Source organism: Metopolophium dirhodum, chromosome 8, assembly GCF_019925205.1.
Source record: "Metopolophium dirhodum isolate CAU chromosome 8, ASM1992520v1, whole genome shotgun sequence".
Taxonomy (NCBI): domain Eukaryota; kingdom Metazoa; phylum Arthropoda; class Insecta; order Hemiptera; family Aphididae; genus Metopolophium; species Metopolophium dirhodum.
This window is the reverse complement of record NC_083567.1, coordinates 5,482,833-5,509,131: the sequence shown is the minus strand read 5'-3', so window position 1 is coordinate 5,509,131 and position 26,299 is coordinate 5,482,833. Positions and strand designations below refer to the sequence as shown.

At 32.2% G+C, this 26,299-nt stretch overlaps 2 protein-coding genes across 2 annotated transcripts; both read right to left on the bottom strand.

Annotated features, from left to right (window-relative positions):
* Positions 1-3,290: 3,290 nt before the first annotated feature.
* Positions 3,291-16,984, bottom strand: LOC132950677 (uncharacterized). Its single transcript, XM_061022210.1, has 9 exons — positions 16,071-16,984; positions 10,964-11,806; positions 9,221-9,440; positions 8,924-9,143; positions 8,578-8,860; positions 5,771-6,613; positions 4,481-4,700; positions 4,146-4,365; positions 3,291-3,596 (listed from the first exon to the last, which is right to left on the bottom strand). Exons 1-9 carry the CDS (start codon positions 16,191-16,193, stop codon positions 3,323-3,325), a joined length of 3,246 nt encoding a protein of 1,081 aa, XP_060878193.1. The 5' UTR covers positions 16,194-16,984; the 3' UTR covers positions 3,291-3,322.
* Positions 16,985-20,023: 3,039 nt separating this feature from the next.
* On the bottom strand, positions 20,024-24,562 carry LOC132951490 (UDP-glucosyltransferase 2-like). The gene is made up of 5 exons (XM_061023318.1): positions 24,257-24,562; positions 22,615-23,481; positions 20,829-21,048; positions 20,467-20,686; positions 20,024-20,403 (listed from the first exon to the last, which is right to left on the bottom strand). Exons 2-5 carry the CDS (start codon positions 23,434-23,436, stop codon positions 20,118-20,120), a joined length of 1,548 nt encoding a protein of 515 aa, XP_060879301.1. The 5' UTR covers positions 23,437-23,481; positions 24,257-24,562; the 3' UTR covers positions 20,024-20,117.
* Between the last annotated feature and the right edge of the window lie 1,737 nt (positions 24,563-26,299).

Genomic DNA, 26,299 nt, shown 5'->3' with positions numbered 1-26,299 from the left:
CATTCTAGTTGTGAAGCAGTTTCATAAAAAATATTTTCACCTAGTTGTAGGAGTACTATTGTCATCAACTTTTTTTTTTTTTAAAGAAAGAAGTAAATATTTTGCTTTGACGTTTTTGTGACATTATATAACGAATTACGAAGGCAAGACGATACTCATACGTGTAACAACGACAAAAGTAAACTAAACCAAATCATACAATATTTTAACCTATTACTAATAATTGTTCATTTCAGATAAGATATTTGACACTGGCTGCAAGTTATGTCATTTAACGGCAATCTAATAGGCGATAAGATAAGACGTTACATTATAGCGGCATTCACGGTTGACTTATAAATATAAATATAATTAAATATTAAGTATCAAAACAAATTCAGAACGTTTATATTCTTACACATCTTATGGGCCAAGAGGGGGGCAGGCCCCTCTGCCCCCCTTAAATCCACCACTGGATATTACCAAGTATATTTGATGATATTATTGTAAATAAAGTAATTTATATATAACCTAAATAGGTTAGTGGAGCCTTGTTTTAAATTTTCAATCCTTAGCTATAAAAGTTGAACATTTTATAAATTTTTAACTACAAAATAATTATTAAATTATAAATTTGTTAAATTTTGTAAAAATTTGAACTTTAAATGCTTATAAAAAAAAATTGTGCCTATGTATTTTTAATATTTTTCAACTGTTTTTAGAACGATATATCAGGAGCCTTATATTAAATTTTCACGCTTTTTATTATATCACGCTTATATTTAAATAAAAAAAACTAAAAAAATTGAAAACTGACAATGTCCGCAAACAGCTCAAAAAGAGTCAAAATATTTTCAAAATTTTATCGTCTATAGAAAATGCTAATACAAACATTCAGTGAAATTTTCAAGTATCTACAGTCATAAGTTTTTTTAATTACAACAAAATAAGAAAATTTCATGTACCTACGGTCATTTGTTTTACAGTTACACCAAAAACCAAAATCGATTTTCTCGAAAATAAATTTTGTTTAAAATTTCCCGTTTTTCCTTAATTTTTCTTTTGTTTTTCACGTCGCTTTTGGCCCCTAAAGTACCAACAAGATTCACTTTCCTATCAGAAAAGTTACTGTTGAAGAAAATCCAAGCACTTTTACTGTCCTAAAAGGCGATGACAATCACAGAAAAAAAATTTAAAAAAATAAAAAAAAAACACACATCATTGTAAAATAAATACATTTGCTTTGCTCAGAATCTAAAATGTTTTTATTCTCAAAATAATGCCAGGAATATTTTTCAGCACTATAAAATATAGAATATACAAATATGAAATAATAAATCAACAAAATTAATATGTTTTTCTTTAATTCTAAGTGTGTAATCAATTTATTGTTTCTAATTATCTATAACCAAACACGTTTAAAAGAAGAAAAAATATTTTTCATAATTTCATTGAAATATATCAAGAAGAGTGAAATTTTCAATTTTGAAATATTTCAAATTTAGAACCCTAATTATAACTATAATTATATTATTATTACTATTATTATTATATTTATCATATTTTTATTACATATATATTATAGTTTATTTATTATTATTTAGAGATTACCAGTCCTTTAAGTCTCTTACCACTCACTATTTCCATTGGACCTCTTTATTCAACCTGTTTTAAATGTCGTGAAACTCATTCATAAACATTTTTTTACGGTCCTGGAACAAAGTGTTTATTTTGTATGTGTGATGTGTTTGTGTGGAGATGAAATGGTGAGGGGACGACATTATTAAATAAATACATTTTACAAAATACTTAATGCATAAAATCATCGTACTTGGTTTAGGTAGGTATCTATAGTTTAGCTTACTTATGCGCCGACACCAAGACATATCAAAATAATTCCTTATCGTCACTTGGACTTAATAACTTTTCTATAAAACTTAACGGGTGTTGAAACATTGTAGGTGCTAAAAATATGTCAGTCTTCACTCTTTAGATCTGTAGCCTGAGAGATATAATCATATTCGTTAATAATTGCATTAATTGTTGATATACGTAGGTCTATGAATCTAAAAAGTGTGATTGTTTTATGTTTAAAATAAAAAAAACTTATACTTTACGAACGAAAATAAACTTAAAAAAGTTAAAAAGAATATAAAAAAACTTTTAGAAAATAAATAATATAACAGTAATCGGAAAAATATAAATATTATTTTCAAAAGAAAAATTGATGAATTATATTATACAAATGTATTTTGAACAAAATTAAAACGGTAATAACATTAATAAGACAATTAGTAACTAGGCAACATACTATTGAGCCAGCATTATAATATATTATAAATTATAATAATAAATATGAATAACTTGTTTGTGTACGTTTGTTTATATTGTGTTTGTGGCCAACACACGATACAACAAATTAATAAGAAGGAGGTATAGCTCTCCACTAAGACAGCCCCTATTTACGTCCATAGTGCATGTAGTATTTAAAAAAAAAACTACTTAACAAGAAATTAACAATCTAAGTCTTCCTGTTTAAAGCTATTCTAATTTTAGTTCAAATCAGTCAGAGTTAAAAATTACCTACTCAACTGAATAAAAATAATTGTAATGGCATTATTGATTATGGTATAATTGAGATAGGAGAAGTGGACCACGTCGTCCAGAAGTCTGAACTAGCAGTAATTTAAATAAATACAATTTACTGGCAGAAAAATCAGGACTTGAAACCGGTTTGAACCGTTAATAAACCGAAATCGAAATCGAAATCAAAATACAGATATTATTTTTTTTAATAAAACCTAAAGAAGGGTAATATTTTACTGACCTCACTGAACTCTGTTTTTCAATATTTTATTCTCAAACATAATAATAATATTATGTCTTCAAAAATAATACAATTTTAAGCTTTTTCTTACAAATTATATTATAGGTACCACTATTTGAAATAAAATAAAAAAATCAATGTTCAATGTGAACACCGACGGCGAATTTTTTTTGTATTTTTGAATGCAGCCCCCGAGTTTAAAAAGTTTTCCGACCACTGTCCCATATACGACACAAATAATGAATATATTTTCAATAATAGTGCCGACTTAAGTATACCTACATGACTAGGTAACAAAAATTATATATAGTAAGTACCTATGTTCATCTTAAAACAGTTTTCGGATTGATTTTTGAGATTACTGCTGATTGAAGTACATATAATAATATTATACAAAAATAGGTACTTAAAATATTTAAAATGATCATATTTATATTAAGTCGGATTTTCTGCCCCTATATTCATAATACAAGTAGGTACCATATTTCTTATTTATGATGATACAATTATTTTATTTTATTCATGTTTTGCTTTCACAATATGGAAATATTTAAAAACCATTTTTAAGCCATAATAAATTATGAAAAAAAAGATAAACGCAATGAACAAAAATGTGCTAATTACATCAACTAAAAAATATTGATACCACTTTAGATTCAGAGCTTGAGATTTTAAATGTGCTGCTCCGTTATGACGTAAAACGTATTCTGTCCAGTAAACCACCGATTTCGCAGGTGACATGGGTCGGTCTTTGAACAGTTCGGAAACGATTTTAGCTTTTATTTGATATCTGTAAAAGAATAAACATACAGAGATGTATATTATTTTCTTGGGTGCACTTGAATTGCGTCCCCAAAAAATGTGACAAATATGGAACATCAATATTTTTTGCTCAAATAAAATTAATGTAGTGGTTCAAAATATTTTTAATTTTTAAATTTATATTATTACAGCAAAAAAAAACCTGATTTTAAAATATCTATAATACCACGATATAAGTCAAAATATTTCGTTCTTGATAAATTATTAGTATGCCTAATATCTTTTCTGTCTATTCGGAAAATAGTATCATTCTATACAACTGTAATAATGTTTAGGTTTTATAAGTTTAGTGTTCTCCTACTACCAATTTACCGGAGCCATTATTGGTTTCAAACAGAAACCAAACTTGAAAAGTCAAAAGTTTACGAATTTAACCTTAACAAAACTAAGTGTAGCCAATATATCTATTTACCGCAAACGCATAATTAATCAATATATTAACAGATATCTGCTATTCGTAGTACAACTCTTGTTCTCAGTTATTTGTACATTTCATTTAAGACCTAAGATTGCTCACCGATCATTGTTGACGATCTCCAAAACGGCATTCAAAAACGTTTCTTTAGTAACAGATAACAAGTCCATGCAGATCGCCATCCCGGCGTCAACCAAATTGTCAATATTTCTCGGTTGGTCGAAGAAAACAGGAAATCCTATTACAGGAACACCTGCGTCCACAGCTTCATACACTCCAGATATACCTCCATGACTGATGAAAAGTTTCACATTGGGGTGCACTAAACAATAAAGAAAGATTACGTAACGTTTTAAAATTAATACACCATAAATAATACAACTTAAACGTTAAAACATTATGCCATGAATAGGGTGTTATAATATCTGAGCGCGTACAGAGGATGTCACGTTGTGGAAACCATTTCCGCGTCATCACATTCTTCGGTTTGTCCTTCATTTCACCTTCGTATTTCCATAACACCTTCTGTGGAACGCTAGCGAGAGCATCTCGGAACGCGATCTGTACGTTTTCCGGTAACGTCGACATGGAAACCACCGAACCGAACGTGAAGTAAATCACTCCGTGAGGCGCGTTCTCAATAAATTCTAAAATGTCCTGTTAACATGTAAACCGATCGCATATAACTCTTCAAGATCATAATATCATAATGCAGGTTCAGTTGCGCATAGAATGAGTTCTGCAAATTGTTTATACGACAGTTTTTATTTAAAAAGTTACTTGTCGAAGTAAAACAATTTATTTTATTTTATCGTAGCGGCAGTGTGTCATAAATATTGTACACAACTGAAATTAAATACAATGCAAATAAATATGGTTATACAATAGACCAAACCATAAACACAACTAGATGGTCTGGTGAGGCTTAGCTTAGGAAGTAAATCCCCCCTGGGGTGCATCGTCGATGAATTCTAATATATCCTGGGAACAAGTGAACCTACAGTAAGTTGCACAAAAATGAAAATAAACTAAATAATGTTAAATGTCATAGTTCAAACATACGCAGAGTGATCGGAAGAGAAAATGTGCTTGATCGTGATCTAATTATTACGATGTATGCATATTCTTTCATCACATACATAATATAAATTATAATATATGAGCTGTTTCCGTCTAACCATTGAAAATTTGCATTACCAGAATCTGCAGTATTGTGTAGTTAGCTTTAATAACCATACGAGAATGCAAAGCTGTTATAAAACTTAAATGTACCTAAAAACATTATGTGCACAACGTTGCTTTTTTTTTTACCAAACCACGAGCATTTTTATATTGTATATATTGATAATGTTCCAACATACGATTAATTTACTCTCTAACATAAAAAATATTCTAAACAAATTGGGAACCAATAATTTCCTATGCCTTAACCTTGAAAAAATGGGTTTAAACGATATATCATGGTCAAAATTGTTGTTTTTATAGCGTTCTGTGCTATTATATTGGTATCGGTATTCGGTAACCTAAACTAACCAGTGGTGTGGGCGTGTGGCACTACATATTTTCAATTTGTAATGTGAGCCAAAAAAAGGTCCTTAAGTCATGATGTACTTAATTTTGAAAACACAAAGGTGTCTACCCTGGGCTCTAGTTCTAAATTTGATAGCTGACCTATATTGCAGAGCTAGGGACAGTAAATTCGAGAGTGGCGTCCTACTGATATTTACCTTCGGTATCGGTTCGGGAGGGGTGAGATGTATGCCACCGATTTCTACAACGTCCGGCGTCAGCGGCCGAGCCGGTTCGGTGATGAAGTGCGTGTTGGATAAAATCACCGACGGTTTTACCAGGTCCACGGCGTCGTACGGTCGCGGGTTGTACATCTGATGCTGACGCTCAGCGAACCATATGAGTATCGTACAGTACACCGTCAGCATCGCGTTGGCGAAACGCTCGGTGAACGTTTTAGGAACGCCTCGGTGGGACAGCACGTGGCTGATGGCCGCCGGGTTTGGGATGTGTCCGGTCAGTGGACGTTCCAGGAACGTGGAGATGGGCGTCGGTACCACGTAAACCATAGGCACGCTGAGCACAGAGGCCACGTAAGCCACGCACTCAGACATGAACGGTTCGGTGATGACCAAGTCGAATTTCCGCTCGGTCACTCCATTCATGATGTCGACCATCAGTCGGTGTTCGTGAATTTTGTCGCAACCCGCCCGAGTTATGTCCGTCGTGAGTGACAACAATAATCGCTTTTTTACGAATGTTTCCATCAGGTATGTCATGTTAGCGCCGACAATCGGTACCATTTGCTCGGACATATCTACCTCTATGTAACCATCCCGGTCACCGTCCACAAACGGCGTGAACACGGTCACTGTGTGGCCGCGTTCCGTCAGAGCCCGCAGCACGGATCGCATAACGTTCCAGTGGCTCTTGCCCGGGACTGTCTCCACCGCCAGTATGTTCGCGGCACTGACCGTCGTCCACTGGGTTAGTGTGGAAAATGCGGAAAACACAATTAACACCATCACGAAACTCGACATGGTTTTTCCAGTTATTGTTTTCTGAGGTACAATATTGAATTATTTAACTAGAAAATATTATCTGGATGACCAGGTAATTGGTATATGCGGAGGACGTGTCGGGTTTGTTTTGATTAAAATTAGATTTTGGTATAGTGTCGAAAATGCTCACTTAATTTTTAGTTCAAATTTAAAATAATACAATAATATCAACATGAAATAAGATTTGAAATTTGAAATAGATTTTTCTCAGAAATCATGATTAGCACGTTTTCGTTAGTATTCTTTTTTGAAGTTGTAATGAAAATAACGTTTTTCGATCGTTTTAAATTCATATAGTTTTTACAGTTTTGAACGTATTTGACTGTATTTTTTGTGAGTTTTATTCATTTAAAATATGCATGCCATCAGAGTTAATCTATATAATATTAATTGACTCGTTACTCACCTATGAAATGTTGAATATTTACTGGAGCACTAAAATGTTCGTAAGCACCTATAATCTGCGTACAAAACGTATAAGTAACACAATGTGGCCGATTTCATGATTCGCATAAAACTGTGAAAAACTCAAGCTTCTACGCTGTATTATACTTAAACAAACTTTAGACCACTTATGAAAAGATAATTGCTTTTTTTAATCTTTCACAAAAGAAACAATGATTTATTTATAAGTACTGTAATGAATAATGATAGTCACTCTTCATATTTATTGGATAACAAGAGTGGTATCATCATAATCTTTATTATATACATAAATTGTATATTGTAGGTAAACACAGATGTCTATATTAAGTATAAATATAGTATATATTTTATTAGGCCCGATATATGTATTCATTATAATATTTTGTATCTTTAAATAATAAACATATTCTTTCAAATATTTCTTATATATTATATATTGTGTTCTTGTCTTATAATTACTAAATTATAAATAAATAAATATTAAACCTATTTCTTCATCTTTCGTTCATTTGATAAGTCTGCATTTGATAAGTTAATTTGAATTAGGGTTAGTTGATTTATTTTATAATTAAATCCTTGTATATATAATATATAAGAAGGTAGTAAAACTATACTCGGTTCAAGTTAAGAAACGTGGATTGCAGACCCCGCGAGTTGCGTACGTGAACTTCTGTAAATTGGGTCCCCGAAAAAGGTTAGTCCGTTCATCCCAATTTTTAATGTTTAATAATCTTTATTAGAAGTCAATATTCATAAATATTGTATAAGTCGTATAGATTAAAAAATATCATTATTCAATATTCATATTAATCTTATTAAAAACCTATTTTACAATCACGGTTTTTTGCTAGCTATTACTTCCTTTTCCCAACATTTAAGAAAAACACAATAACCGTAAAACACAATACTATTGTCATAAGTCGACGTACAGAAGGCTATTAAAAATATAGTAAAATAGTACAGATATCGTACCAACGTGTGTCTGTGTGTAATCATCGTCAAAATCGGTGATAACTGATGCACAATACGTGTATACGCTTGTATAAAGTTTCGACATTAAGTACGTTACTTATCAAATTTTTGGAGAAAAGTCCACGGTAAGTATAGCTGGTTATACACACACACACTAACACCGTCATTAATATTTGTTTCTTGATCTTTCGGTGCATAGAATTAATTTTCGTCCTGGTGGTATTTATACCACTATAATAATATGATCCCAGCCCGAACTTAGAAACTAGATAGGTAAGTGGGTTTATAGCCGGGACCCAACTTACCTACTAACTTCTTATACACGTGACTCAATTTACCTAACCTCCCAAAATGTTATTGGTATTTACCATAATCGATTTATGTGAATCTTTATTCAATATTTAAGTATGGAAAATCTCAGTACATTGAATCTTAACCTTAAGTAAAGTATTTACTATACTCAATAAAAATAATAACCAATAACAAGGAAAATATAACGATTATAATAATGTATAATGTATCTATAAATTATTTTGAACAATTATTATTTGTATAATTATATTTTATTCACGTTTTGATTTGACAGTTTGGAAATATTTGGAAATGTGCTTCCAAATCATTTTTAGACCATAATAAATTATGGACGAGACGAAAAACGCAATGAATAAAATTGTGCTAATTACGTCAACCAAAAAGTATTGATACCATGTCAGATTCAGAGCGTGATATTTTAAATGTGGAGCTCCTTTATGACGCAAAACGTACTCTGTCCAGTAAACCACCAACTCCGTGGGTGACATGGGTCGATCTTTAAACCGTCTGGAAGCGATTTTAGCGTTTTTATGATACCTGTACATAGAGTTTTAGTGAGTATTGTTATTAAGTTTGATTGAAAGCCATCAAATTGTTCACCTATCGTTGTTGACAATTTCAAAAACAGCGTTTAACAACGTCTTTTCAGTGACTGATAACAGGTCCATACTGATTGCCATCCCGGCGGCTACCAAGTTATCAACATTTCTCGGTTGATCGTAGAAAAACGGGAATCCTAGTACAGGCACACCCGCGTCCACTGCTTCGTACACTCCGGATATTCCTCCGTGACTGATAAACAATTTCACATTAGGATGTACCAAGGTCGGATTAAAATAAAATTATAGTACTATATATTATTATAGTGCAGTAGTTATATGGACACTCGGGACGCACAAAGTATGTCACGTTGCGGAAACCATTTACGAGTCATCACATTCTTTGGTTTGTCTTTCATTTCACCATCGTATTTCCACAACACTTTTTGCGGAAGTCTGGCGAGCGCCTCAAGGAACGCGTTTTGAACTTTTTCCGGTAATGACGACATCGAAACTATAGATCCGAATGAGAAGTATATCACCCCGTGGGTCGCGTCATCGATGAATTTCAAAATATCCTTATAACAAGTGAGCATTCGTATAAAAAAAGTATATTTGAAATTTGAAATTTCATAATTTATTTTGAACATAATTGAAGGAAAATATCTGCGTGTGCCCGTTCAACAAATCATGTTGCCTGTGCGTCACATAGGTCTAGATCATGTGATTCTACTAGTAGTTACTTCTCTACTCCGTCTTATAAACATACAAGTATACAACATGACAACACATCAAATGTATTCTTTCGTAAATATTTGAGTACAGCAATTCTCAAACTTTTTTGTTCGTAAAGCCCCCGTAAATACTGCTAAGAAAATTCTACAAAGCCCCAAAAATTTGAAATGTTTATAAAATATACCTAACTCATAAATAAGATGTATACATGACTTGCTTATTAATTAATTAATTTGTAATATAATTATACACGAAAAAAGCAATATAACATCCAACCAACTCGCATCTAATATCGTTTTCAAATCGAAGTCGAAAATGTCCACTTCGAATCAAAATAAGTGGGTTATTATGAACAATAAAATTAACATGATAACCCAAATATTATTTTATTTTAATATAATAAGTATATGTCCGCGGATCCTCCCTGAATTACTTTCACGGAGCTTAGAGCTCAGCAGAGCAGACCACAGTTTGAGAACCGCTGCATTTGTAAAAGGCCAGGGTCGACTCAAGCAAAAATAGTGCAATAGGCAAAATCAAATTTACCATTACTATAATAATAATTTTATCACTGTTTTGAAAATGCCTCCCCCTACTTAATTGCACTCTAGGACGGTACCTAGATCGCCTATACCTTGAGCCGGCCGGGTGCAGAACCAATTTTGTTTTGTTAGCTTTAAGAAGATGTTGGAGCAATATTTGTTTTCTCTCTCAGACCCAAGCAAAATATAGATAAAATTCTTTCACCTAAAATCATTATTTTTTATGATTTTTGAGTAATCTTAGAGTAAAATTGCATATTACAAAATGTATAGAGGATAATATTTTTTGAGGTTGAGTGTCTCACATAATATCAGGTTTATATTGTATTATTATTTGACTATAAGTACCGTAGGTACCTACTAAGTATTCGACTTTCAAAAAAAAAAAAAAAATTGTTAACTTAAATTATGTATAAATTGTTTTTGACAATATTTAGACAAATCGATATGTCATACGCTCAAAAATATTATTCTCTATAATGTTTGTGAAGGATGATTACTCAAAAACATTGCGTAAATGCATTTTGTCCAGGTTACTCGTGGATCAGAGAGCGACAAACAGTACACTGACATCCTCTTTATATTTCTTTATATCATTGCGAATTTACAGCTATTACCCAACTTAAAGTTAAGAACATTATTATCTATATATGTAGATTTGGATATTTAAATTTTTAACGAACTATGAGAAATTGTATAATGTAAAAGGCACGTAAAATATACAACAACTAGAAATTAATAAAAAAAAAATGTATGACGTTCTTACCTTAGTTACTTCTTACCTATGTTTGATAACAATGTGTGTGGGGCGTCATTTTAATTACCTTCGGTATCGATTCGGGTGGGGTCAGATGTATGCCACCGATTTGGACTACGTCCGGCGTCAGTGGCCTAGACGGTTCGGTAATGAAATGCGTGTTGGTGAAAATCACCGACGGTTTCACCAGTTCCACGGCATCGTATGGTCTAGGGTTGGTCCTCCGAAGATTCCACTCGGCGTACCACATCAACGTAGAACAGTACACCGTTAGTACCGCATTGGCTAAACGTTCGGCAAACGTTTCGGAAACTCCGTGGCCGGACATCACGTGCCCCGTAGCCGCCGGGTTCGGGACGTGTCCGGTCAGCAGACGTTCGAGGAACGTGGCAATCGGTGGCGGGAACACGTACACCATTGGCACGCGGAGAACGGTGGCCACGTACGCCACGCACTCCGACATAAACGGTTCGGTGATGACCAAGTCGAATTTCTGGGCCACCCCGTTCAAGATGTCCGTCATCAGTCGGTTCCCGTAAATCTTGTCGCAACTCACCCGAGTCTCGTTCGCCAAGATCGGGATCAATTGTCCCGGCTTGCCGATCGTTTCGATCAGGTACGTCGCATCCACGTCGACGAGCGGTGGCCTTTGCTCTGCAGACACGTCCACCTCCGTGTAACCTTCCCTGTTGCCGTCCAGGGACGAAGTGAACACAGTCACGTTGTGGCCGCGGTCCGTCAGCGCTCGGAGCACTGATCGCATCACGTTCCAGTGACTCTTGTCCGGGACCGTAGGCACCGCCAGAATGTTCGCGGCACCGACTTGAGTCCACTGGAATATTGTTGGACACGCACAAAATACAATCAACATTGCCGCGAAACTCGACATGGTTTTTCCCGTTTCTGTTTTCTGCGATAGAATATAAAATATTTTTGGTAGATAATAATAATCTTTATTAGGTACGGAAGAAAATTCCATTTACAATTAATTAGAACATACTATTCAATAACAGTATAATAATACACATAACTTAATACATAAATAATAACTATTAATACAAAAAAAAGCTGGTAAATAGATGTCCCTCTGCTGTACAGCAGGTTACAAGTGGGTCACTGTATAATGGATTGTATTAAATTTGTAATTCATTGATATCATATCATTATATACGAATAACGATTCTGAGCGGAGACGGTTTGCCAGTCTAGATATTTTTTATTGTAATTATATTGTATTATAGCCTGTAAGTTGAATTAATATTATAAATTACGATTTAAATCGTTATTTTTATTTTTGTTTGTTTCTATGGTGATAAACAAAGCGTTAGAAATTAAAATCCCATTTTTAGCGGTTTTTTTTGTAATTTGTCGGTGGTTTTTCCCGTGGCATTAAATAACTATTAAGAAAATCTAAAAATTACCTCTCTTAAGTCTTAAGTACCATCTTGATCCAATTTGCTAAAAGATAAGATACTATATGTAGAAATCGAAGCACTCCTGGCAGAAATTTTGTATACAGGTTAAAAAAAAAAATAATTTACACCATTGCAAAACCATTGCTTCGCTCAGAATCTAAAAATAGCATTTAAAATTATAAATTGTAAATTTTTATTTTATTTTTCTTATTTAAACACGATGTGAAATTATTTTTAATAAGTTGAAAAAATCAATACAAGCCGCATTATCTGCCACCATAAAAAACGTTTATAAGATAAGATGCCATGTATATTATTTATGAAGAACAATTCTATAGTTCACGTACCGGTGGTTATGGGCACTTAAAATTGTAAACGCTCGATAATAATTAATATACAATCAATTTTACCAACAATAAGCTTAAACACAAATTCTTTTGATTTTGAGAATCCTTCTATACTCTTTTCCAAATAAGGGCGGCGGACGAAAACCGGTCGAAACGCGCGCATGTCCCAACAGTTTAAGCCGCAATTAATCATTTTGTGGTAGGGGCGTGTGCTGGTCGCCTCTGATAACGCTGCGCGACGCGGTGCGTTCTTATTTGGAAAAGAGTTTATAATAAGGAGAATAAATACTGACAAAACTAAAACTCTATTGTACAACCCGAATGGGTTCCCGTCCATCGTGACATTTAAAGGAAAAGTATCTACTATGATTGACTCTAAATTATGAATTTGAGTGATAAAATAATTATTGAACCAAATAAGTGAGACAATAAACAATAAATCAAGGCCTTACCGATTAAAATTCAATTGTTTTAAAGGCATCAGAGCAATATAACTGGCGGCAGTTTCATCTTAAGAAATGTAAGTTTGATAAAGCCCGAACTTTTGTATTCTGCATATTATGAGCCTTGAACGTAGGCTGCGGTGATCTGGTAATTGGCAAATGGAAATGCGTTGGGTTTGGTGTCGTTAATATCGGTAAAACTTTGTTTTTTGCAACCGAATATCACAACATAATTATATTTTACGAATTAGATGTACGTATTGAAATATACTAGGTATTATCCATTAGGTTATAATTATATAACTATGATACTGTTTATAATTTTAAATAAATAAAACATACTACATACCTATCCCGATAATTTTGAATTCATAATTTCTACAATGTGATTTACATTTTTAAACGTTATTACGAGTAAACTAATTATACAGTGTTTTAGGTACGTTACGATAATAATTTTTAAAATATTATATTATTATGTTCAAGTAGATAACCTATGTCCTATGCAATAAAAAATACTCGTTACTCACATATCGTATGTCAATACAATTGCGCGCGGTCCTTATCAGCGGTGCCTTTTTAGGCGTACGATTGCGCGCGCTTAATTATTTTAACTTCTGAGCAACGTTGCCAAGTATATAGGTGCACGGTAAATATCGAAGGAAGAACTTAAGAAAATAGAATTTATATGTAAGCAATACGAAGGGTATAAAAAAATAAAACGACACAAAATGTACTTAAGTTTTTAGCCATATATGGAAATCGGTATCGCGATAATATAATAATATCGGGCTTTAAAATTGAACTTAAAAATATTAAATGTAATTTGTCAACTTTTTTTAATTATTTACTTTTTAATTTATTTATCTATTCGAATATTTAACCATTGTTTATGAATATTTTTTTTTATTAAGTTTTTGTTTTATTTTGTGTTATTTACGTATATTTAACGATATATTTTTTTTATAACAATAAGTATTTAAGTAAATGTATTTAAAAACTTCCTAAATGGATGAATTTGTATCTGTATTCAAATATAAAAATGAATTACGAAATAACTGAAATTTATTACAAACAATTTGGCAACGTCACATCACATTTCACGCGCAATCGTACGCTTTTGAATTTTCAAAATCATGTTCTTTGTTATTCCGGCATTGCGCGCAATCGTATGCCCAAAAAGGTAAAACGCGCGCAATCGTACTCCACCGGTATGTCGAAGCTTCACTAGAGCACTAAAGAACAAATCGTCTTATACAATATTATGTGTAGTATGTACCAATAGTTTATCATAAATAATAGCACGAAATCAGTGCGAATTTTAACATAAAAAAAAATTAAGTACATCAAAGTATCAAATCCATAGATCCATATTATACTAGCTATACTGCAATGATTACCTATAATTTATATAATGTCTCAATTATCGAACCATTTATGGAAAGACAAAGTATAAAAGATAAAAGATTATTTATTTATAAGAAGTCGCTATAATAATATATTTTTATAAATAATAAACTATAAACATACCTATTAAACTTATTCAAACTAAGTTTAACCACTCGAACGACGAAAACTTGGTTGTGTGAACGACACGATAGCACAATGCGTATAAACACATACGTAGTGAGGTGTATTATAATCAGTGTTGGGAATCATCTAGGTAATTTTATATAGATAAATTATCTAGATAAAATTATTTCTTTAATTATCTTATCTAGATAAAAATAATTTAATCATCGAATTATCTCATCTAGATGAATGTAATGGTGATCTATGGTAATTTATCTAGATAAATAATATAATAATAAGAATATTTTTAAATACTGAAATAACCAATAATTTACGAGAACCGAGTAATGATTCCAAATTTCAATATTATTATAGTTAAAAAAAAAATGTTTACTGAAATATTGTCAGTTTTATTTTAATGTTTTATTTTTATTCAAGTTGTATTAATAATTTTAATTGTATATTATTTTAGTTGAGAAATGACATTAAGGATTTATTAATTAATAAATATTATCTAATTAGTAATTACTAATAAATTACATTATTTATAATATAATTTTAAAAAATATGATGTTATATTTTATCTTATTTAGATAAATTTTGAATGAATTTTCTATTATCTTATCCAGATGATTTTTTGGTTATCTTTTCCCAGCACTGATTATAATATTATCATATTATTTTCGTGGTCATAGGCTCAGTGGCCAGTGAGTAAACAAACATGAATTTATAGTATAGTCACTGAACAACAGTAAGCACATTTAACTTAGCCATTATGATAGCACATACAAAAGAAAATTGTTCTGTGGTGTTCACCTTAATGTCCACTCAAATAATATTACAATAACATATTATTATATTACTGTACTTGTCACTTGAGCCTGCCAGGCGTTCATTCAATAAGATAAAAAAAAATGATTATGTAGTTACCTATACCTATATATTTGTAAAAGATTTATCGTATGGAAATATTTTTACTGTTCCTTTATCGAAATAAAATAAGAATTGTATGCTGATTTAAAAATAATAATTAATATAAAAAGAGTATAGAATATACATCGTTTATTTCAAAAATAATATTTTATAATTGTAATGAATTAAAATCATATCTAGAAAAGATATTGTATATTATTTTGTTATATCATAAATTCATAAACTAGTGACATAACCAAGATTTCTAAAAAGGGGTGGGGGCTGGGCAATAAAAACAAATTGTTAAATATAATAAATACAACAATTTCTATCGCTATATTATATTAATTACACATCATAATATTATTTTCATAGGCTAACTGACGTGCTCGTATATTGTATAGGTATTTCAGGTATTTGTCTATGGAGTGTGGACGTACTGATATTATATAAGATCAGTATCTGTTCAACATTAAAATAAACAATTGTCTCTCTGTATAAACAATATTATAAATAATAACGTTGTAATATTTATAAATAATTACTTTTGTGTATCGGACATCGGTTGGGTCGTGCCTTCGGGGTGAACTGTACAATGTGAGCCGTTGAGTTGCACGACGTGCGTTCGGTATGACTATAGCTGACGTGACGCGGTTCGGTGATGACATTTTCGTCGATGATTTTTCACCGACGAGGTCTGACCTAGTCGCCCAGGATTTATAAGCACAGGAATTACGGCATCGATGACGTACGAGTGTACGACCAACCAAGGATCGACCCACTGGAGCTACTGTTCGATTGGGAAGACGTCATCATCGCATCGGCGTCGAACCGCAGACCGTCAGCGCTACATTGGCGAAACGCTCGGCGAATAAAATTTTTAGAAGTGCCGCGGCCGGACACCACGTGCGCTAGAGATGTAGGTACACTCGGAACATTTTAAGGGTAAAAGTGTATATATACGTATATATTTTACAGACGTTTACTTGCCGGGTTATTTTTGCATTTCGTTATGATCGATTGAGCCTCCGTTTTACACTTTCGATTCGCTTTATTTTTTCGAGTGTTTTAAGTGCGTTATGAATTATGATAGTTAAAAATATGTATGACATTGACATTTGACGTCCATAAATTATGGATTGACAATGTATAAAAGATAAAACAATAATGGTTTATACGTTACACACTATAATAATATAGTATGTTTATAATTTATATGCATAACACCAATTAAACTTGTTCGAGCAAAGTCTGACCATTCGACAGACGAACACTTGGGCGAAAGTCACAATAGGTACTTTTAGGTGCAACTAGACCAATTTTTTGGGGATGCACAAATTGTAAAGAATTTCCAGACACCTGCAGACCTTTAAAATTGTATATACCAGCCGGCAGCCACCAGGTGATTTTTTTGTCAAAAAATATTTACGGTAACTGATTAAAATAAAAAATAGTCACAACTATTTTAACATGATTTTTCTGTCCAGTAAATTATATTTATTTAAATTACTTCTAGTCCAGACTTCAGAATGACGTGACATCTATGAGAGATTGATACCACCACGGGCTACAACGACACGATAATGTCGACTCTCCCTCCACGCCGCAAAAGGCACAAGAGCGGGACGGGAAGACAAATCGCACAGGACGAGTACTGGCCGCCGGCGATATCTCTCTCTCGTATACACACCGTCATCGCGACAACTTGTCGTCGTCCACGTCGTACCTTATATTGGTTTTGTACCACGTTACCTACATACCTGCAATCGCCATTGTAACTATTGTGTAACACATTTTACCCCTCCATAAAGTGTATGTCATTAATAAACATTAAATTGTGTTGCGTGAATCCAACCTTATTGATAGTATAACATACACATTTAAATATTAAATTTTCATAAAAATAACCTGTTTCGGCTCAGTTTGTAATTGAATAAATATAAAAAAAAAACTAGTGGACTGTATAAATGATTGATAATAAACACTATTTTAATTACGTTTATAATGAGTGATTATTAGTTTACGTCGCCTATATTGAACGGCATTGTCACCGATGCGTCGTCGAGAACGAACTGGCGACCCGTGCCTTTTATTACCCCACCTGGGATGGCATAATAAATACTATCTACATTCAATGAACAGATAACGACGATCGTCGGTAATACTTATTACCTGTATATTGAACATAACCCATAACAATTTAACTGTTTACTTGTTCTATAAGTTATTATAACAATTTTTAACAAGGAAACAATGTAAATGCGCTCACATTCGTGGCCGTTCTGCATCCTGCCAAGTCAGGTTAGGTTAGGCCAAGTCAGGTCAGGTGTTTGGAGGATATATGGAGGTATACGCCTTATACCCATTTACTATTTGGCGAATTAACGCATTACAGTGGTGCCCAGACAAATTAGCAAGTACTGTAAAAGTGCAACTGCATGTGCTCTCGAGGGGAGTGGGTGTAAATTACTGATGACACGGGGAAGTTTATTAATGTATAAAATAAACTATTATAGTCTACTACTAAACTATAATAATTAATTTCCGTGAACTACAGTGATTAATGAGTTATAAATGAGTTACTGATTTATTTAAATATTAAATCAAAACAAAATGTGTGAGGATGCGTTTAAAATAAAAAAAATGGGTACATAGGTTACTTTTTTTAACTGCAAGGTACCCTGTCCACCTTTTTTAAAAGTACGTCTAACTTTTTATACGCCACCATCTTAAAATTTAGTATGGTTCAGCGCCACTGCAATCTGCAGGTGATCGTGGCAGTGTGTCATAAACATTGTACAGAACTGAAATGGACTACAATAAAAATAAACATGAATATAAGATACACCAACCAGCAGTTTGTTTGGCGTGGACTCTATACTATGTACTATATAAAGGTCTGTTTAAACGGATTGATGATTGGTGAGATTGGTGGCGATCAATTATTTTAGGCAAAACATACCAATATTATTTTGTCCATTGCCTATACTGATCGACCTAGTAATGCGGTTATACTTTTGAAAACTGATTTGAATTCGTTATTGTCTACTTGAGATCGATCAGTCAAAATTGACATAAATTCTATTATTAATCTTTTGTAAAAAAAATTGTATAAAATTAAAATTTGTTTATTTTCAGTAGGTATTAAAAATAAAAATAAACAAATGTATGCCGTGCTTATAGCACAAGCGTATACATATAATATATATGTATATAGGGTGTATCAGGAAGACCTGACAAAAAAAAATTGATTCTACTTAAACGTATGACAACAATTTTGAAAACTATACGATTAGTAAAAAATTTAAAAATTATACTCATCATGTCAGCAAATTCCCAAAAATAATATTTTGAAAAAAGTTATGATGTTCTAAATTAATTTAATCAAAAAAATAACGATATTGAAAAGAAAATTCTAAAATACTTGACTTAGATAAATGTTTTTACTATCAAAATTGTTCTTATAATCAGATTCACAAATTGGCTATTTTGAATTTATCAAAAAAAAGTTAAATCAAATTTTAAAGTTTTACTTTCAGTATTAATAAATAAAAATATTTTTTTTTATATTATACGTGTGGCTAAGTGACCATATAAATTATATATATATAAAAAAAAATGTTAGATATTGATTAGAACAAAAGTTATTTCATCTGTCAGGACATTCAACAAATGTAACAAATCACAACGCAAAAAATCGTATTGATATACACGTACATTTGTTGTCTCCGTCTTAAAAGTGCGTAATATAGCAAATTTTACGCTCAGCAGATAAAGTTTTGCTCCGTTAGTTTAAAAATTAGAGTGAATTGATCGATTATACAATTTAAAGGTAAGATTATTAACTAGAGAGTCTTATATGTTTTTTATTATATTTTAAATTTAAAGCTAGTATTTAAAAGTGTAAATTGTTTGTACATCTTAAAATACTCATATAACTAGCTTTCAAATTAAAATATAACAAAAATTCTATGAGATTCCTTAGATAATAATCTTACCTTTTAATTTTTTTTTTTTTTTTTTGATCGTAAGCCCGGCAACTATGGCCATTAGCTGTATGGTCTTTTTGGTGTATGGTTTAGGTTAGGTGTATTGTTTTGTTGGTAGTAGTAGGGGGGAACACGTGTGTGTTGGGTTTTGGCAGAATTTTCAATTTGGGCACCCGTAGGTATCTGCCATGCCCGGGTGGGGGATGGCGGCACTTGTTCTCCGGACACCGTGACTTGCCCGAAGAAAAATGCCGCCCAGTGGCCGGGAGTCGAACCCGCGACTGCCAGCGCCGCAGTCGACGCGTTAGACCGCTCGGCCACCTCGTCCCCCCTTTTAATTTTATAAGAGGTCATTTTTCTCTAATTTTTAAACTAACGAAACTATACGTGATCTGCTGAGAGTAAAATGTACTATGTTACACACTTGTAAAACAAAGACAACAAAATTTGTCTGTGTGGCGGCCCCTTAAATTAAAAAGGCATTAGATAAAAAATAATAACCAGGCATAGCCACGAAGAATATAAAGTTTATAATGTAACATCATACCTACATCACACATAAATTGGAACAAATAAATTATGTAATGTTTGTGTTATTTTATTTTATTCTCGTTTTTCTTTGATACTATGAAAAAATGTATAAATTTGTTTAAAAATGATTTTTAGACTATAGGAAATTATGAACAAAACAACAAACGCAATAAATAAAAATGTACTTATTACATCAACCAAAAAATATTGATACCACGTCAGATTAAGAGCGTGAGATTTTAAATGTGGTGCTCCTTTATGACGTATAACGTACTCCGTCCAGTAAACCACAGATTCTGCAGTTGACATGGGTCGGTCTTTGAACCGTTCGGAAGTGATTTTTGCGTTTTTCTGGTACCTGTGGTTGACATACAAATAGGTGTCATTTTTACGTTTCTATGAAGGACCTAAAATTGCTCACCTATCGTTGTTAACAGTCTCCAAAATAGCGGTTAACAGCGTATCTTCTGTAACAGATAACAGGTCCATACCAATCGCCATCCCAGCGTTGACCAAATTGTCAATATTTCTAGGTTGGTCGTTGTAAAAGGGAAAACCGAGTACAGGTACACCAGCGTCCAAAGATTCGTACACTCCGGATATGCCTCCATGACTTATGAATAGTTTGACATTAGGATGCACTACACATAATGAAAATTGGACTGATTACATAACGTTATGCAATTATTAAAATCGAATGTGTAATGATCAATTGCCTTTATAGATTATTGTCTAGTTTCTACATGTCATTATTTCAATAGTTATCAATATCATAGTGCGTACAAAGGATGTCACGCTGCGGAAACCACTTCCGGGTCATCACATTATTCGGTTTGTCTTTCATTTCGCCTTCGTATTTCCACAACACCTTCTGCGGAACTCGAGCTAGCGCAGAATAGAACGCGAGCTGAACAGTTTCCGGTAACGATGACATCAAAATCATAGAACCAAACGATAAGAAAATCACCCCATGAGGCGCGTCATCAATGAATTCTAAAATGTCCTGCGAATAAATAAACAAGTTGTATAAAAAAGTTTAAAAATCATTTCATGTTGAGTATAAATGAGTAGGAACTATTTTCTGAACAAACGCAGCATAGTAAAATTACAATCGCTTTCTGTGAGCGTGTCCATGAATCACATTCATAAAGTACGAATAAACTATATGACTAATAGTACAATATCCCAATAATTAAGAGAACGTCGTATACGCATGTGTATTGTCTCTGTCAGTAAAATTACACATTATTTAATTTTTATAGGATAATATAAACCGTGCTCAAGGTGAGAGCTTTTCCATATTTTACAATGAGTTATATGTATTTGAATACGTACCTAATTCATTTTTCAGTATTTAAATAATTTCAAATTCATATCGTTTGTGCACTATCCTCCTTAATTATTATTATAAATTTACTCTTTCATAAAGTTTATAAAAAATGTGTTTCGAGTCCATTAAGCACCTACGTATATTTAGTATGTTACGCGTATGTAAGACAAATACAACACAGATTTTTTTTTAAATTATTATTGGTTTTATATTATACCAACACAAGTGTCTACAACCTACTATAATATAATATGTATGATAATATATAAAGTTGATAACAGGGGGAGGTCACAACTTCCAAAAGCTCTCTAGATGCAAAGGGGAGTTCGCCCCTACCATAACAATTTTAGATTCTGAGCGGAGTAAGGGATCTAGTGGCTTTACAATGGTGTTTATTTTTTTTTTTTATCCTGTATACATAATTTTTACCAGGAGGGCTTTGATTTCAACATATCGTATCTTATCTTTTAGCAAATTGGTTCAAGATGGTACATTCAAGAGGTTATTCTTCGATTTTCTCAATAGTTATTTAATGCCACTGGAACAACCACCGACAAATTACAAAAAATCGCTAAAAATGGGATTTTAATTTCTAACGCTTTGTCTATCACCATAGAAACGAATAAAAATAAAAATAAAAATAACGATTTAAATTGTAATTTATTATATTAATTCAACTTACAGTCTATAATAAAATATAAAATATCTAGACTGACAAATCGTCTCCACTCAGAATCGTTTTTCGTATACAATGTTATCATTGAATTCAAATTTAATACAATCCATTATACAGTGACCCACTTATAACCTACTGTACAACAGAGCAACATTATCACTTACCCGCTTTTTTTAATGTATACAATTACTTTCATTATCAACAAAATAATAATGATCAACATTTTAATTTACTGTTATACCTAAGTAGAAAACTAATCACCATAAATATAATAATTATTATCTATGGATAACCATTACTGCTGTTTAGATAAAGATAATAAGTAATTGTACTTAATTATATTAACATTTAACAACAGTAAAAATTAAACATCAAAGATGAATTTATGAAACAATACTTTGTTACGTAAAGTTATTTGTAATGTAGTCGCATTAAAAAAAAAATTAAAGTCAGTAAGACTGACTTAAGTTTGCCCAAACTAATGAAAAATACGCCTAGGGTAATTATTGATTTAAAAAATAGATTCGCCCCCCCTCTCCCCTATAAAACTGTCTAGGAGTTACCTTAGGTATAGGGTTGGGCGGAGTCAGGTGAATGCCGCCGATTTGGACAACGTTTGGCGTCAGTGGCCGAGCCGGTTCGATGGTGAAATGCGAGTTGATAAAAATCATAGACGGTCGGGCCAGGTCCACGGCATCGTACGGTCGCGGGTCAGCCTGTCGGTCCCGCAACTCGGCGTACCACTTCAGCGTCGAACAGTACACCGTCAATGCCACATTAGAGAAACGTTCGGCGAAAGTTTTGAGTGTGCCGAGGTGAGACATCGCGTGCCCCGAGACCGCCGGGTTCGGGATGTGTCCGGTCAACGAACGTTCCAGGTACGTGACCACTGGAAGTGGGACGACGTACACCATGGGCACGCTGAGCACGGTGGCCACGTACGCCACGCACTCGGACCCCATAGGTTCGGTGATGACCAAATCGAATTTCGACGTCGCCGCCCCGTCCAAGATTTCCACCATCCGTGGATGTCCGTAAATTATGTCACAACTCGCTCGGGTGTAGCTCATCATTTTCGGCATCATCTTCCGCATGGAGCCGAAATTTTGGATTATGAATGTCGCGTTCACACCGAGTATCGGTACCATTAGCTCAGACACGTCCACCTCCGTGTAACCGTCCCGGTGACCTTCCGTGAATGGCGTGAACACGGTCAAGTTGTGACCGTGGTCAGTCAACGCCTGCAGCACCGCTCTCATCACGTTCCAGTGGCTCTTGCCCGAAACCGTCTGAACCGCCAGGATGTTTGCAGCACCCGCCGGCGACCACTGGATGATTGAGTAACACGCATAAAACGCAAACAACAATGTCGCGAAACTGGACATGTTTTTTTCTAAATTTCTCGTGTATTGTTTCGGTTTTTTGAGAGACTGTGAATTGTGATACATATAGAATTGTGACATATAGCATTATTATTTATTATTATTATTATTATTATTACTATTATTATTACCTATCATCAAAGGTGGAGGTTATGTAATAAAAACAAAACCCACTTAAGTTACGTAACAAGGTCGTTATGACGTTTGAAGTTAATAATAAACAAATACATTTTACTCGATAAAAGTTAAGTTAGTGTAGGAAAATTTTAGTTTTATTCAGTATAAAAACAATTTATTTACTTATAAGCATTTGATTAGTGTTTAAGTGTATAGTGGATCATATCATACAAAATATTATATAGGTACATCATTATATAATATTATTTTATCAGGAAAAATAACTGAAATTATTAATTACTATTATTCTAAAATTATAGATTATTTTTTTCTAAAACAGAGTATATAGTAATTTATTAATGTATAAAATCATTCGTACCAACAATTTCAATAATATTTTTAATATAAATTGTGAATGATTGTTTAATCGACTGAAAAAGGAAAGGTATTTCAACAGTAAATTAAACTGTTTATGAAGTTATAAAAATTAACTTTTTAAAGATAGTTCATGCCTTCCTTTGATTAACGATAGGTATATCATTATTAGTATCTGTAATCTGTATTATATTATAATTATTATTTATGTTATTATTATTCCAGACACAAGCTCCACCGATAATCCAAATATGTTTTATTAATTTTAACCACGATTTTCATTCATTTAAAATATATAATATGCTACCTATCAAAGATAAATTGTACTTACTTGTGAAATGTTAAAGATGCACTCGTTCAATTAAAGATCAAAAAATAAACTAAAGCAAATAGGTACCACCGAACAAAGGCTTACGACAATAACATAGTGATAATACATAGTACCTACAATTTATTATTTATTTATTTATTTCATACGGAGTAAACTCCATTGATACTTATCAGCTATATTAACACCGATTAATCTACATTCTACATAAAAAATCATATTATTTTACAGTGTGTTTAAAATGTTTGGAAATGGTAGTTCTCTATTGAACATATTTTATTTCTAATTGTTGTATATTGTCATATTGATAAGGAGTAAGGACCATAAAACGCATAATTGAGAATACTTTTAAAAATCACATCATTTATTTCATGCGTTTATTATCAACAATATTTATTTTTAAATGCTAACAACAATTTTTTTATATTCTAATATACATTTAAGAAAAGATATCATCAGAAGTCAGATTTTTAGTTTTTAATAGGCTATACTTCGAAAAAAAATAATCAAAAATTAGAAAAAAAAACTTGATGAATGGTTTTAACATTTATGGTGTACTTTATTCTATATTTCATATTACAATACCTAAATAGATAAATCATAGATAACTCTACTGTTAATAACAGTCTGTTATGTTGGGATTCACAACTTGTGATTGTATTACCTCATTAATCATATTATCAATTATGCAATTGTCAGTCTCATTTCATCAGAAAAAATCATGTTTCCTACTTAGAAAGTTAAGATCAAGTATTTACAATTTAATGGATTTTATAGAGCCTTACACAATTTCATTCTATGTTATAATATAAGTTATAAGTAGAAACGAATGTACCTATTTATGGTACCATGAAATGGCTTGGCTAGGATGATTAATATTCAGCATACTCTGAACACAACTTATGGCCCCAAGTAAGGAATCTATTGACTAATGAATAATGATTATTATAGTCACTTGTATTATAATAATTCATAATTATAAACTTGTAAATAAAATTAAATATAATTTTTATTTACGACTTATTATAGACTACAGTGATAATGTAGGGTACATTTATAACACAGGATTGATTCAATATTTTCCTCTATGTAAACTACTTAAATATAGTTTGGCAGTTTTAAAAAAAAGTCTGGGAAGATACGATACCTACCTAAATTTCCCCATAGTTACGCACAACTGGCTCCGGGTGGCCGGATCCCTACATATCTTATTGAGTACCTACGTCAATATAAAGTTTATATGTGATAATGTGATAATATAGTCGATGTACATAATAAATTACAGCGACCATGTAGGGGAAATTGGTACGATTGTAACATTGTAATATTTGTAGCAATATATAATAATTCGCACTGATGGTCCCAACAAATTCATCACAACTTTAACAATTTCAATGAAAAATTTAGGGTGCTAAAAAAAAGTTACTCGGTAGATGACCGTGCTCTAGACTAATAGACTATAAAGATGACTATTATGAATTTTTATCTTAGTAAAGAAAGAGTATTGATGATAACAAACAAATTATCTACTAATTAACTATTACTAAAAATAAAAGAATAAATAATTAAATTAAATAATATTATATTCATATACAGAACCGCCGAAGTGCACAATTTTCGACGGCGGAATATAATATCAAAAATATATATTATTCAGTAGGTATAGGTATTCAAAAATGTTACGAATCTCCTATTAAAAAAAACAATACCTAATTATTGGAAACCCAAAAGTTGAAGTTAGGTACTTTAATTTTAACTTTTTAACTTAACTAGATATACTTACATACACTGCAAACTTTACTCAATCATTTATTAATTAATGTGAAATCGACGAATCACAAATTAAATTTCAGTTTTATTTCGTGCGACGTGAAAAACAAAAGAAAAATTAAGGAAAAACGGGAATTTTTACGGAAAATCTGTTTTTGAGAAAATCGATTTTGGTTTTTGGTGTAACTCTAAAACAAATGACCATGGGGACATGAAATTTTGACTGAATGTTTATAATTGCATTTCCTATACACCATAACATTTTCCAAATATTTT